Source organism: Engystomops pustulosus, chromosome 2 (genome assembly GCF_040894005.1).
Source record: "Engystomops pustulosus chromosome 2, aEngPut4.maternal, whole genome shotgun sequence".
Classification (NCBI taxonomy): Eukaryota; Metazoa; Chordata; class Amphibia; order Anura; family Leptodactylidae; genus Engystomops; species Engystomops pustulosus.
The window spans coordinates 128,824,984-128,838,690 of record NC_092412.1 but is presented as its reverse complement, the minus strand read 5'-3'; the positions used below and the strand labels follow the sequence as shown (position 1 = coordinate 128,838,690).

The 13,707-nt window shown below is 40.5% G+C and overlaps 1 protein-coding gene across 1 annotated transcript in view; it reads right to left on the bottom strand.

Annotated features, from left to right (window-relative positions):
* The window catches only part of GAS2L2 (growth arrest specific 2 like 2), a 47,400-nt gene extending 34,451 nt beyond the window's left edge, over positions 1-12,949 (bottom strand). The window contains exons 1-2 of the mRNA XM_072136383.1: positions 12,793-12,949; positions 11,332-11,815 (exon numbers count right to left, since the gene is read on the bottom strand). Of these exons, the coding sequence (XP_071992484.1) occupies positions 11,332-11,704 (373 nt within the window). The 5' untranslated portion in view covers positions 11,705-11,815; positions 12,793-12,949. The remainder of the gene's footprint in view (positions 1-11,331; positions 11,816-12,792) is intronic.
* Positions 12,950-13,707: the final 758 nt, after the last annotated feature.

Genomic DNA, 13,707 nt, shown 5'->3' with positions numbered 1-13,707 from the left:
AAATGCTAAGACGACCATGTGGCCTGTCAAGAGTAATTGGGGAGAAGAACTTGGGAGTGGGAGCCAAACATAATACAAGACTGCACATACGAGGGTTTAGGGATTTGGAGGGGAGGGGCGTACCGCACTTTCCGACATACACCTAAGTTTAAGGGACGTGTATCTTGTTACCTGAGGTTAACCAATCACGCAAAGCCGGGGTGTCCCGGTAGTCAATCCAAGCAGACCATATGGCATTGAATTGGTCATATCTACCTTCATCACTCGCCTTCAATTCCTCCATTTGTTTGATTACATCTAGCGCCTCTATCCATTGCAACCTGGTCGGTGCTTCAGTCGATCTCCAAAGCCTAGGAATTATTTGACGTGCGGCCATAAAAAAGTGGCGCAAAGCTCTTTTTTTATATTTTGCGATAGTTCCAGAGTACATGGACAGAAGCGCCACCTCAGGAGTTGGAGTGATACTTCTCTTGTATATACTGTTGTAGAGGTCAAAGACAGCCCGCCAGAGATCCTGGATGGGGCCACACTCCCACCAAATATGAAGCATGGAGCCCCTTCCCGCTCCACATCGCCAACATGTGTCCGGGACAGAGGGGAACATTTTGTGTAACCTTACTGGAGTCCTGTACCATTGGGTTAAAATTTTGTAATTCAGTTCCTGCATACGACAGGAAATGGACGACTTATGCGTCAATATTAACGCTTTTTGCCATTGTGCAGGAGTGAAGGATTTGTTAAGTTCTCTCTCCCAAGCTCCTGCACAAACCGGGCGGGTGTCCGCCAGATCCAGCCGTGTCAGCATGGAATAGACCAAGGAGATCGCGTGTGGAGGTGCAGAGGTTGAAAGACAAATGTCTTCAAATGAGGTGTTGGTCAATAATTGTTCCACCTTTCCCAGTGAAGAGACATAGTCACGAATCTGGAAATATAGAAGCCATCTGTTGGGTGGGACGCCAAGTAAGGTCGTCACCTCCTTCTGGGTCTTAATTCCTGTGTCTGTGACAATGTCTCTCATTCTAGGGAAACATGAGAGGCCAGCCTGTGTCAATGAATAGAGTCCAGCAATAGCTGGATTACCAATTAGTGGAGTGAGCGGACCTGGGATTTTGATTAGTCCTGAGGTGCGTGCAAATTTCTGCCATGAGGTCAGGATGAGTGTAAGAAGAGGAGAAAAGTCTGTATTAGGCGGCAGTGAAGACCACCAGAATGCTCCCAGAGCTTGTGTGGGACTCTGCTCTATTTCCATCTCTACCCAGAGTTTTGAGGAACGCTTGTGGAAGATGTCTAGGATATAGGTGGCAATTGTTGCCTTATAGTAGCTGTGGAAGTCTGGGAGCCCTGTTCCCCCATCAAGTTTATGTCGCCATACAAAATTTTGAGTTATGCGTCGGAGCTTATCAAAGTATGACCTGGGAAGGGGAATGGGTATAGTTTGGAAGAGATATAAGATTCGGGGCAGTATCTCCATTTTTAGGACGTTGATCCTGCCAAACCACGATAAGGGGAGTTGTGCCCATTTTTCTAGGTCCTTTCCAATGGTATGGAGCATAGGCTTATAGTTGAGGTCAAAAAGCGAGGACATGTCCGAGGAGATGTGTGTACCCAAATAGTGTATAGATTCAGTCGCCCATTTGAAGGGGAAGTTAGATGTAACCATGCCTGTTCAACTGCGGGGAGGGAGATATTTAGAAGTTCTGACTTATGTGTGTTGATTTTAAAATTGCTTACCGCTCCATAGACACTGAATTCCTTCGTTATTGCGGGTAAGGACGTGTTCGGGGAGGTGATGTATAATAATAGATCATCTGCGAATAGTGAAAGTTTGCAATGTTTCCCGCCCACTAGAAGACCACGAATGTCAGAGTTAGACCTCAGAGCGTTAGCCAGGGGTTCCATTGCTAAAAGATAAAGAAAGGGGGATAAGGGGCAACCCTGTCTCGTACCATTTGTGATGCGAAGTGGATCTGATAGCGTGCCATTAACTCGGACTAGGGCTGTGGGATCACGATATAATGCCAAAATGGCCTGCATGGTCCTGGGGCCTAGACCGAGCTTCCTAAGAACTCCCATCAGGAAATCCCATCGCACCCTATCAAAAGCCTTCTCCACGTCTACTGTGAGAAGGCATAATTTGTTACCAATTGCTCGCGCTCTCGCTATCAGGGAGATTGTTTTTACCGTATTGTCTTTTGCCTCCCTTCCTGGAACAAAGCCCACTTGATCTAAATGTATAAGGTTTGGGATATGAGATTGGAGGCGATAGGCTATCATTTTTGCAAACAATTTTACATCCACATTTAGTAATGATATGGGTCTAAAGTCCCCACATGTGGTTAAGGATTTCCCCGGTTTGGGTAAGACTGTGATAATTGCTTGCAAGGATTGAGCCAGGAAGGGGGTACCATTAGCTGCTGCATTAAACACCTGCAGGAGTATAGGCGTGATGTCTTCTCCAAATAGCTTGAAGAACCGAGCCGTGAAGCCATCTGGCCCAGGGCTCTTACCGGATTTCAAGTCTTTTATGACCCTTCTAATTTCATGCTCGTTGAAATCCTGTTCTAATAACTCAGAATGGTCTTGTGATATAGGTTTGGGCCCATGGTTGGATAAGTATTCCTCAATTTTCGCGTGTTTGGGTCGAGGGTGTTGTTGAGTGGTTTGATCTGGTGTGCCTGCGGTGCTCAGCATAGGCACGGGCGCTGGTCCCGGCTCCCTCTCACAGCGCGGGGTGACCGGCGCCTCGTGGTCCGGCGCCATCTTGGCTGTATGCGCGGCCGGTCCGGGATCCTGTGTGGAGTCCAGAAACTGGACGATCGAGCCGCGGACCGCATCTCTGAGGTTCAGACGGCGGTTCCCTGGCTTCCGAGGACCCATGTCTGCTCACCGGTCTGTATTTGCTGCCTACAGTAGGGTGTATTAGTGGTATGGGCGCCGGAGCTCTGCTGAAGTGCGTCCTCACTCAGCCATCAGCAAGCCCCGCCTCCCCCTATAGAAACTATTTAAAACAACTTTTCTGAAGTTTTTTAACTTTGATTGTTACATGAGTTAAAACAAAATCAGGTGCAATTTTGAAATGTAAATTTTTTTGGCTAAATAAATGTATTTTTTAAAAACATTATACATTTTCAGTATATAAAATACTAAGACGCTCCACAAAGTTTGATTCTCAATGTCTTCCGATTATAACAATACACCATATGTGGTGGTAAACTGCTGTATGAGCACATACCATGGCATGGGAGGGAAGCTGTGTCATTCAGAGAAGATTTGCATTGTTACATTTTAAAGGCTAATAATCTTTTTTTTTTAATTTTTTTTTTTATTGGGTCTTTAGCTATTTATGGGTATTTATTAACTCTTGAATGTATAGAGGGAAAAAAATTGTCAACTATGGCTTCCTATTTTTTGGGGCCGTTCACTGTACCATAAAAATAATACATTATCTTCATTCTATAAATCACTATGATTATGATGATACCTTTCAGGTCCAGGGTAATGAACCCACTGGACCATGGCAGACAATGACTTAAGCCGACACCTGGGACCATAATCTAAGTGGCACCCATTTTTCTCCAGAGCAAGCCGCAAAGCAGGTTGGACTTGTTGTAACGTGTTACCACCAGGACGTTCCACAGGTGCAACTTTGTCCGCGGTGGCAGCCAAGGCAAGGTTTACAGACATTGAGCAGGATTGTAGTTGGGGACAGGCAGGAGGTCAGGACGGGCAGCACGGAATCAGAGTCAGAGACAAAGTGACAGGTTTGAGCAAGTGGAACAGGATTAAAGTCAAATACAGAACTGTGGTCACAGCTGGAAATTACACTAAAAATGCAGGGCATCAGGGAACAAGCTTTTTCAGTGGCACTAAACACGAAGATCCGGCTGGGTGTGCAGGGAGAGGCTGGAATATAATGATTCTAGGAAGTGGCCAGCACCAATAAACGGTGTGCTGGCCCTTTAAAACTTCTGAAGCCAACACGTGCGCCCTAGGAGATGGGGAAGCATGCGCCAGAGGCAAGAATAAGTACAGGTGAATACGAAATGCTGGGTGCTGGGGCACACTGAGGAGCACGGGTGAGCCGGCGACCCGAGACATGGGTCGCGGGAACACCCGTGACAGTATCCCCCCTTTGGCCTCCCCCTCTTCTTGGGCAGGAGGAATCTCTGCAGGAGATCACGGTCCAGGATATTGGGTCTGAACACCCAGAGTGCCTTTAGCCTTATTGAGATTAACAACATTTTATTTTTTATACATTTTTAATAATAATTTCTTTGTTTTATTTAAATTTTAATGTTATGTTAAGTACTTTCCATTACCCATTTTTGTCTAACAAACCCCCATTTTCTGCCATTTTTGGGTGTGAAAAATTCAGGTCATAGCGGATTAAAGAAACAATGCAAAAACCATGAACCCTTCCTCTCACTGTAGTTAAAGTCCAGCTACTGCTGTACTTGACCGTTTCAATTTTGAATCCAACAAATGCAGAATTTTTAAAAGTTAAAATTTTGAATCCAACTTATGCTGAATTTTTAATAGTTTTAAGTTTTGAATCTAGCGAATGCAGAATTTTTATTAGTTTAAATTTTGAATCCAGCAAATGCAGAATTTTTAGTGAATGCGGAATTTGACTTGATTGGACTCCTATTCAGATGCACATTCAGGTGCTGGCATAACCAAGTCTCATGGGATTCATACCTTCTACATTTTAATGAAAGTTAGGATGTCCACATTGGCTGTGGACTGGCAGATCCTCTTGTCAGTTGTGACACTCCCGGTGGTGCTGAACATGCGTTTGGTTAGCACAAAGGCATAGAGAGCAAGCATGGCCATGTGTCCAATTTTCCCACCCAGAAATTCAAAGACCCATCCTTCAGTACCAGGAGACCTGTGGGCAGATAATCTTCTACCATGTGTGTAACAGTCTGCCATATCCAAAGGTGGGGAAGGATGAGGAGAAATAAACATGGTGATTCACATGGTGACTATGCTCACTGTCCCTCCTGAGGTGGTGCTGGTGTTCCTGCTTTGGTGCTGGTGTTCTCAATGTCAGATGGGAATTCCACCAGTAGTGCGTCCACCAAAGCACGCTTGTACTTGTACTGTAATTTTTCTCTCAATCTCTAGTGGTGGAATGAAGGATGCTACACTATCCCTGCAGCGTTGATTCAGCCACCCATATCTGGCACTGTTGAGTATCTGGGCAGCTTGGGTGTTGTTGTGCAGGCACTGAAGCTTATAGAGGGTCATGTGAGCTAGGCTGCCCAGAGGCAAGGACAAGCTGCCCTCGGTGGGAGGTGTCTCCTCCTCTGCAACTACCCAGCTACACTGCAGTGACGTCCGTGAGGTGCTTTGGATGCCACCATGCTTGGAGGAAAACTCTGGCTGGTCTGTGCAGTACCTGACAACAGCTCCAGCAACCCACCCTGCAAGCCTAGTGTGGACTGGCCTGGGATTTGTTCCTCTTCTTCTTTCTCATGTGCCACATGGCTTGAAGCGCTTTTTGAAGCATATTGGTGGCAAAATGGAAGCAGGGCAACACTGAATGTCCCTCATGGAGGCCCAGTTGTTAGTGGTAAAGTGCTATTGGTCGCTGCTTGGATTAACCTTGGTGTTCTGGAGCTGGAAAACAACAAGCGGCTGGTGCTGCTCACACAGCCTTTCCAGCATATGCTGGAATTCCACCTACTCGCTACATCACATATGAGGCGGTGGGTGGGAATGCCAAAGTTCCTCTGAAGTCCAGATGGGTGAGCAGCAGCAGGGTGTAAATGCTGAAAATTCCACGCACCATATTCACCGACTCCAGCAGGTCTGTGTAGTTGGCCAGTGACCTTTGCACTACCAGTTCTGCACATATTTAAGGCAAAAGCTGCCATTAGGTTTTGGTCATTGCTGCACTCCACCTTGCTGGGCTAGAGGTTCAGTGGCAACAACCACTTATCTCTTTACTCCTTATCACAGTCCATAGCACCCCAGTGGTGTGTGTTCTTTTGCCCAGACAAATATGTTTCTGGCCTGTAGCCATTTCCCTGTGGCTTTGCTAAAACTGGTGGTGCCGACACTTAATAATCCTGTTACTATAAAGCTGGAATGTATATGTGATGCAAACAGTATGACCACTGGTACTATAACACAGTATGGTATGATTCAAATATAAATAACACTGGTACTCAGTGGTGTAACAAGACTCTACTGGGCCCCCACTTTGGGTCGGGGCCCCCATATACCTAAACTCTCAGTACCACCCCTGTCCCGCAAATTACACTTGAGATTACACATGTATGCGACACAGAATTATACTCATAGAACCTCCTTATACACGTTATATGTAGTGTCCAGCAAACTCCCTTATTCCAGCAGCTCTTATCAAAGTAATGCTCACAGCAAAAACGATTTCATCTGGGTTAGCCACTATATCTGACACCTTTTAATCTCCCAATAATGGCTTCTGTGTAGAGCTGTGGGTTCATGGAGGCTTAGGTTTGCTTGTGACACTTATAGGGGGTAATTTATCTTAGGTGTCTCTTTTTTTCCTCTTATGTTTATGTATTTATTTGCATATTTACAACAAAATTTGTGCTTTCACCACTCAATTAGTAAAGTAAGACATGCAAGAATTTTCCAGTGTTGCTCCTGATTTATCTTTAAAAGCAAGATAAAGACGTTTTAAAAAAAAAAAAATCACAATTTTGCCGCAAATAAATTCCGGTCCCAAGCAGGCATAGGCAAAAGTTCTGGAGGGGGTTGCAGGAGAATTCACAAATTTTGTGGGACTTTAAATATTTTTTTAAAAAAAAAGATGCAAACAAAAGTAAAAAAAAATCACTTGCCACACATGCCTGATCTATTACCCTCTTAGATAAATTAAACTAGTCCAAAATACACAAACAGAGCACAAATGTCTTGACTAAAGATTTACGTTCCCCCATAATATCTATATTGAACATTGTATACATTCTAGGTTTTGGTGATATAAAGGCACCCATATTAAATTAAAATAATGAAATAAAATCTTCTGGATCCGGCATACGACACTTGGGACTCTGAGTGAGGCATATATCATCCGGCATACCTATTTACTACAGAGGACACAAGCCACAATCTGTGAGTACTGCAAAACTTTGTGGGAATCAGAAGCGCAACAGACTCTGGAATAAACATAATTTTTTTTTTTTTTTTGCAATTGCACACTGCAAAAAAATTGCAATGATTACAGTGATTAGCCACTTGCAGGTGCAGCTGCTGATGGAGTGATAAAACATGAGTCATTTCTTCCCCGTGCCTGCACAATTTTTAAAAATCTGAAAACCTTCACCGTTGATTTTTACTGAAAACTACGACATGTCGGACCTGGCGTAGTTTTGTCCGACAGCCAGAACGACCAGCGAATACATCATGAGCTCTAAGCCTCATGATGTATCCGGCACAGCAGGAGGGGGCCTTTCTCAAGGCTCCAGGTGTAAGGAGCCGAAATGTAGCCTTTACACATGTATGAATAAACAAGTACGTTTTTTGCCACATTTTGAATCTCGGAGTGCTGCCCTTTTTTCATGTTTTTGTATGTGGATGGACCCTGGTCTAGGTCCTGAAATGTGCACCTGAGTTGTTCTCAGCCGTATCTTGAGTGCTGCCACACTCTGTGATATATATGTATATATGTATATATATATATATATATATATATATATATATATATATATATATACATACATACCCTTTATCAGCTCTGTATAAACTAATGACTGTTTTTATTTTGTTATTTTGATGTGATGTCATATATTTTTTTGTAGCATTTGGACTATAATATTCTTTTCCAGTGTTAAACGAAAATCTACCATCAAAATCCATCATGATAAACCAGTGACACTTACTCATAGATCCAGGCACTGAGATTGCGGTGATCTTCTTACATTTGTTATCCATGGCTTTCATCCTTCTAAAATCAACTTTTACAATTATGCTAATGAGTCTGAGTCTTTTCACTGGTTGTTACAATGAGCAGAGCAGGTCTCCTCTTCCCCTGAACTTCCTACTGCTTCTAGATGACATAGCCAAAGGAATGGGGGAGAGGGCAGGAGGAGACATGTTCTTCCATTGTAACAGAATATTACCACAGTCACAGTGCTTGGGTCTTTAAGTAAGTGCCCCTGGTTTATACATGCTTCATGTAGATTTCCTTTAAATAAAACACATTTTAATGATATAAGAGATTCTCTAAATGTATCAGACTTCACTTTATCTGATACTATTCTATATGTAGAGGCAGCTGTAGTAGTACGATTGTGCATGACAGTGCCAGCTACACAATTCTACATTACAAAACAAAACCTATTGCAAAAACACAAGTCTATTGATTAACTAAGTTTAATTTCCCTTACAATGGGTAGAAATGCTATAGAAATGGATATAAATTGTAGTCAGTGTAGTCAGGTAAGATCACCTAAGAAGAATGTGAGGCTTCACTGTATTACTGTTTCCACTCAATTCTAGGAAAATATGTTTTTAATTTGAAATCTGATATGAAATTATTCCATGTACCATCTTACAAATCTACTCACAGGTACTCTGTCTAAAATGTTGTAACCTAAGCCAACTATTAGGAGGTGCAAAGTTGGACAACCCTTTTGTTGTATTTATTGTATTGTCTAAAAACTGTAACAACCAAAAATTTAACACACAGAATAAATGTGGCAAATTTGACAGATTTTCTTTCATAAACAGATTGATAGATATGCTGTCACACTGACAATGTGTGTTGCTATTTAGGCTAGTCTCAACATGGCCTTACAATGTACATTACCTGTAAAGGAGAAGAGGCAGATTGCCAGAGGCATAAGTATAGTGAGCCTTATACCTTGGAAAGCCTGCATAGCCATTCTATCAATGTGTATTATCTATTCACTGTTCCTTAACTGTGCTGCATTTTCTAAAAAAAACATTGTTGCTGTGTATAGTACTCTCATTTACCAATACATTAATAATCCCAGTACAGTGATATCAGTAGGCACATATATCAACTCAGTTGTTATTGGCACAACCATTCACGGCTGAAAGGTTGCCAGCAATAGCAGAATAGCGCAACCACCTCACCAGGGAGGGGCTTCATCATCTGCTGGCACAGAGAGATGCTGTGTATGGTAACATTTTCCCAATGTTTCATGTTAAAGGGATTGTCCAGCCTTTAAAACAAGCTATATATCCGTCTGGGGGTGACTGTTGTCCCGCGCTGCTGCCTGTCATTGCTGTGCCCCTGTTTTACACAGCAGTGACTGAGAAGGTAAGCATTAAGGATTTTTTTTGTTTTTCTCTCTAAAGCTGGAACCCTCTTTAAGCCTTACTGCAGCACACTGGCTTAGTAGGGTGACACGGTGCCGCTTCGTGGTTAGCAAGGCTGTTTGCAGCGCTGGGTACCTGGGTTCAAGTCCCAGGGTCAACATCAGCAAAGAGTTTGTATGTTCTCTCCGTGTTTACGTGGGTTTCCTCCGGGTCCTCCGGTTTCCTCCCACACTCCAAAATATACTGGTAGGTTGATTAGATTGTGATCCCCATTGGGGATAGGGATCAATTTGGCAACCTCTGTGCAGTGCTGCATGATCTGTGTTCGCTATATAAATAAAGGAATTATTAGTATTAATTTTCAACAACTGTATCCCTTTCTGCCATACCTCCTCCCCTGTTTGAAAAAAATCATAAAGTTAAAGAAATTTTGTAAACAGAAGTATCTGATAAATATTACTAAATGTTGTTTTGGAGAAATTCATATCTCGTTTTATTTCCTCTTTTGTAACGGATGGCAGCAGCATATCCCACTGTATGCACTGTACTATTGCTGAACACTGACTTAAGGGCCTATATGTTTTTCTTGATACATCAGTAGGGACAAAAAACAAAGGAAACAGAAAAATATTTAAGGCTTTTACAGTTTCAATCACTTGAAATAAATTCCCTCAATGCTTACATATTATTACATATTAAAGAGAGGCTGGTTGTTTAACATAAGGGTTATTGCACCAGTCTAGTCGGACTGACTCTAACATAATTAAGTTCCTAGGAGTCTGACTGACAACAACCCAATTTAAAGGTTTACAGAGTCTATTTTTAAGGGGTTATGGAGCATAAGCCCAAAGCAAACCAATGTAACGCTGCTCAGCACACATGTGAAAGAAATGTTAACAGTTACAAGGCATCCATGTATTTTTTGTTCTTTTTTTGCACTCAATGTCAAAACATTAAATTTTATCCAAAGTCTGGTGGGTGTAATTGATTTTTTATGGGGGCCCCATGGTCACTTTATAAAGTGTATAGTTACTTTAATGCCTACTGTAAGTCTTCATATTTGTCTTTATGTGAACTTGTTATCACCATACTTTATCATTTGTAAGGGTATAGTACAAAATCCATGTAAATTATTTGTATATAATAGGGGTACTAAACTAAGATACTTACACCAGAATTCTGACATCATTTACACTAAAAAAACAGTATATTATGCTTTACACAACCTTTTTAAATGTTTACATTTTTAGAGGCGTTTAAACCCAATAGCAAAAAGGCATGGCCTCTTGAGGGGGGTGTGGGTACTGATAGTCTCTTCAAGTTCTGGGTTAAAAGCTATTTGGAAATGGTTAAAATTTAGCATATACAATCCAAGCAGGCATAGAAATATTACAGCAGAAGAATAATATCACATATAGCTATGCAACAGTAATTGGGTGGGGCGATTGCAGTATGACAAACTTTTCTAACATATGGGAAGCTTGGACACATTATTCAGCATTCTTAAGGATTTAACAAATGATCATTCTTCTGTACGGCCATCTCTAACCCCCCCTTAGACCTATGTATCTGACCAAGCTGACTAACCTTATGTTTTATTGTATACCCCTGACTTTTCTACCTCCTTGTTTTGTTTTATCTAAGTTAACTACAGTAAATTATTTGGCTCAATCATATATTAACAAGTTATTGCTTTGTAGCAATACCAGATTGTCTGATTTGTACTACTAGATGTAGTATATGCTCCTATTACAGTCACAGTGTGGTGTGATGTGACATTGACTTGCTGTTCTTTCTATTAATTTTGTGACTAAATATACCTTGCAAGTTTATCTTGCTAATTCATATTTATAAAATTTTAAAAAATCCCCCAAAATAATTGAAACAAAAAAGTGGGTGTGGCCTAAACTACAGTGCACATATTTTGGAGCTTTCAGTTGTAAAACTAATACAGGATTGCAAAGCTAGACTAGGCCCAACAGGATATAAGATTATCTAGTTTTAGTTTAGCTCTGCCATGTATCTTCATGATGATATCAGATTTAACGGTACCTGTTATAACCATCTCCTTCCTGCACCACTGAATGAAGTTGGAAACATTATCCCTTGCCAAAAATGTTCCAGGTTGGGCTGAGGCATTGAAGGTTACTCCTGATTTTGGTAGCCATAACTTTTTGATCAAGTCAGGATATTCTGCAGAAAATCTGTGTGCTGTCTCAGTCACATTGTTGGCATGATAACAAAGTAAAGTTCCAGTCTCCAAGACTTCAATAAAATTCTCTACTGTTATATCCAAATTGTACATATCCTTAAGCCACTCTGCCAAGTCTTCTTTCATTGCATACAGGTACTGTTCACTGGACTTGTAGGGCCGGATGCTGCGCACACTGCCCCCTTGATGGGCTGACATTCTGAAGGTATCCATCCAAAAGATGCTACTGTAGGTCACATACACAATAATTCCAAAGATTATTTAAGCATTTTATCAAGTAGTGGATGGCGGTTCAGAAGCTATTGCAGAGCCATTTTGAAATATCTGAAACACAAAAACAATTCTTATGTGAAGTTGTACTCAACCTGTGAAGTAGGTCAAGAAAAGGCTATATAACAATAAAGGATAACTAACCACCACTTTTAGTTATCCTACAAAAAAGTGTAGCATACCCAATCCTTCTACCCCCAACTAAGGTCAAATATGAATGTTAGACAAGTGTTAGACAAAAATCTGCATTGGATTGTTTTCCAGTCCTTCTAATTGGCAGGGTCAGCTAATTATGGGCTCTCATTGTTAAAGTAAAAAGAAAAATATGTGCTTTATCTCACATACTGACTGATTCTGTGAATAGTATTTCCTGATTTTTTTTTGTACTTTTCTGTTCACTGTATATTATAGTTTAGGCTACTTCAACTGAATATGCATAAGTGGAAAACCAATACATTCATAATTGATATAAGATATAACATTTTATGTAATAGGATACTCAATGGTTCCAAAGTAAGCACTGTCACAATGCAGAATTAGTGTGATAAATATATCTGGATGCATATATTAGCATCTGTTTTCCTTATATTTAATGCTTGGTTTCTAATGTGTGTGTCTCCGATATGGACAAATATATCTTGGTTTATTCTAGTTATACCATAGTGCATTGGAAAGCAAGGCTGCATTCAAACAAGTTTTATAGATTATTAACATGGTCTTCCACTAGGATGGGTTTATGCACTGATATATTTACCTATGTAATTGCAGACTGTATAGAGAGAAAGTAATATCTGTAAGATAGTTTCATTTATATTATATTTTAGTGTATGCTGCAAACTCTCCTTCACTATTGTACCAAACAATAAAGTACTTAAAACTAAAAATGCAAAGTTGAGAAACTTTTAACACTTATTATTTACAGATTTATTACTAACTTAAATAAAGTAGTTGGTAATATTTTCTTTGAGCAATTATGTTATTTCTGACTTTTTCCAATGCTTACTTCAATTATTTTCTTATGGGATACAAACCTGATGATTCTTTGGACAGACCACCTGTCAGTATCCAGTCTATGAAGCTTGCAAGTCATCTTCTGCTGAGCATGAGGATGTTCTGTAGTGTCATATACAGTCAGTATTCCCCTAACAGACAGTGGGGGGAAATGGCTATTCTGAAGGATCTTCTAAGTGTTTTGTTTCCTTACCAATAGCTTACACATTTCTCCTTGGTGACAAAAAGCTTGCTACAAACACTCCCTTTTAACCCTCATAGAGCCACACGCCTTGCAGTTCTGCATGGGAACAAACAATTTGCCCTAAACTAAAAGGAAGCTTGTAAAGTGTAACCAGCATTTACAGTCTCTGTCTGTATAAGTAAGATGCTTAAGTGAATGATCACCTACTTAAGTATTCATTACCGGTTGGGGCTTTATTTCTTTGTAATCTAAAGTGCAGTGATTTGTCATAAGTTCATATACAATTGACATAAGTTCTCATCTTTTTATTCCTCTCTCAATTTATTTTGTATTTCTTCTCTTTGTGTTGCTTTAAAAAACTTTGTCATAAAAACAAATAATTATTGTCATCTTCTGTAAGTGGGATTCCCATTCACTGTAATGCAACACATATCAAAATTCAGTTTGTTTCAGTTTGTTTTGAAATTACTCATTAAAGAAGAGACCAATGTAAATTTTTGTACGTTTGTTTTTCCTACACATTCCAAGAGCTATAATTTTTTCAATTAACAGAATTATATAGATCATGTGTCAGTAATGTGTGTGAATATATACCTATATATAGTGTGTGTATGTAGAGCATATGTCAGTAATTTGTGTGTATGCAAAATATGTGTCAGTAATGTGTATGTATGTATACATATCTATATATAGAGAGCATGTGTGCTCTCAGTTATGTGTGTATGTGTGAGTGTATGTGTACATATATACA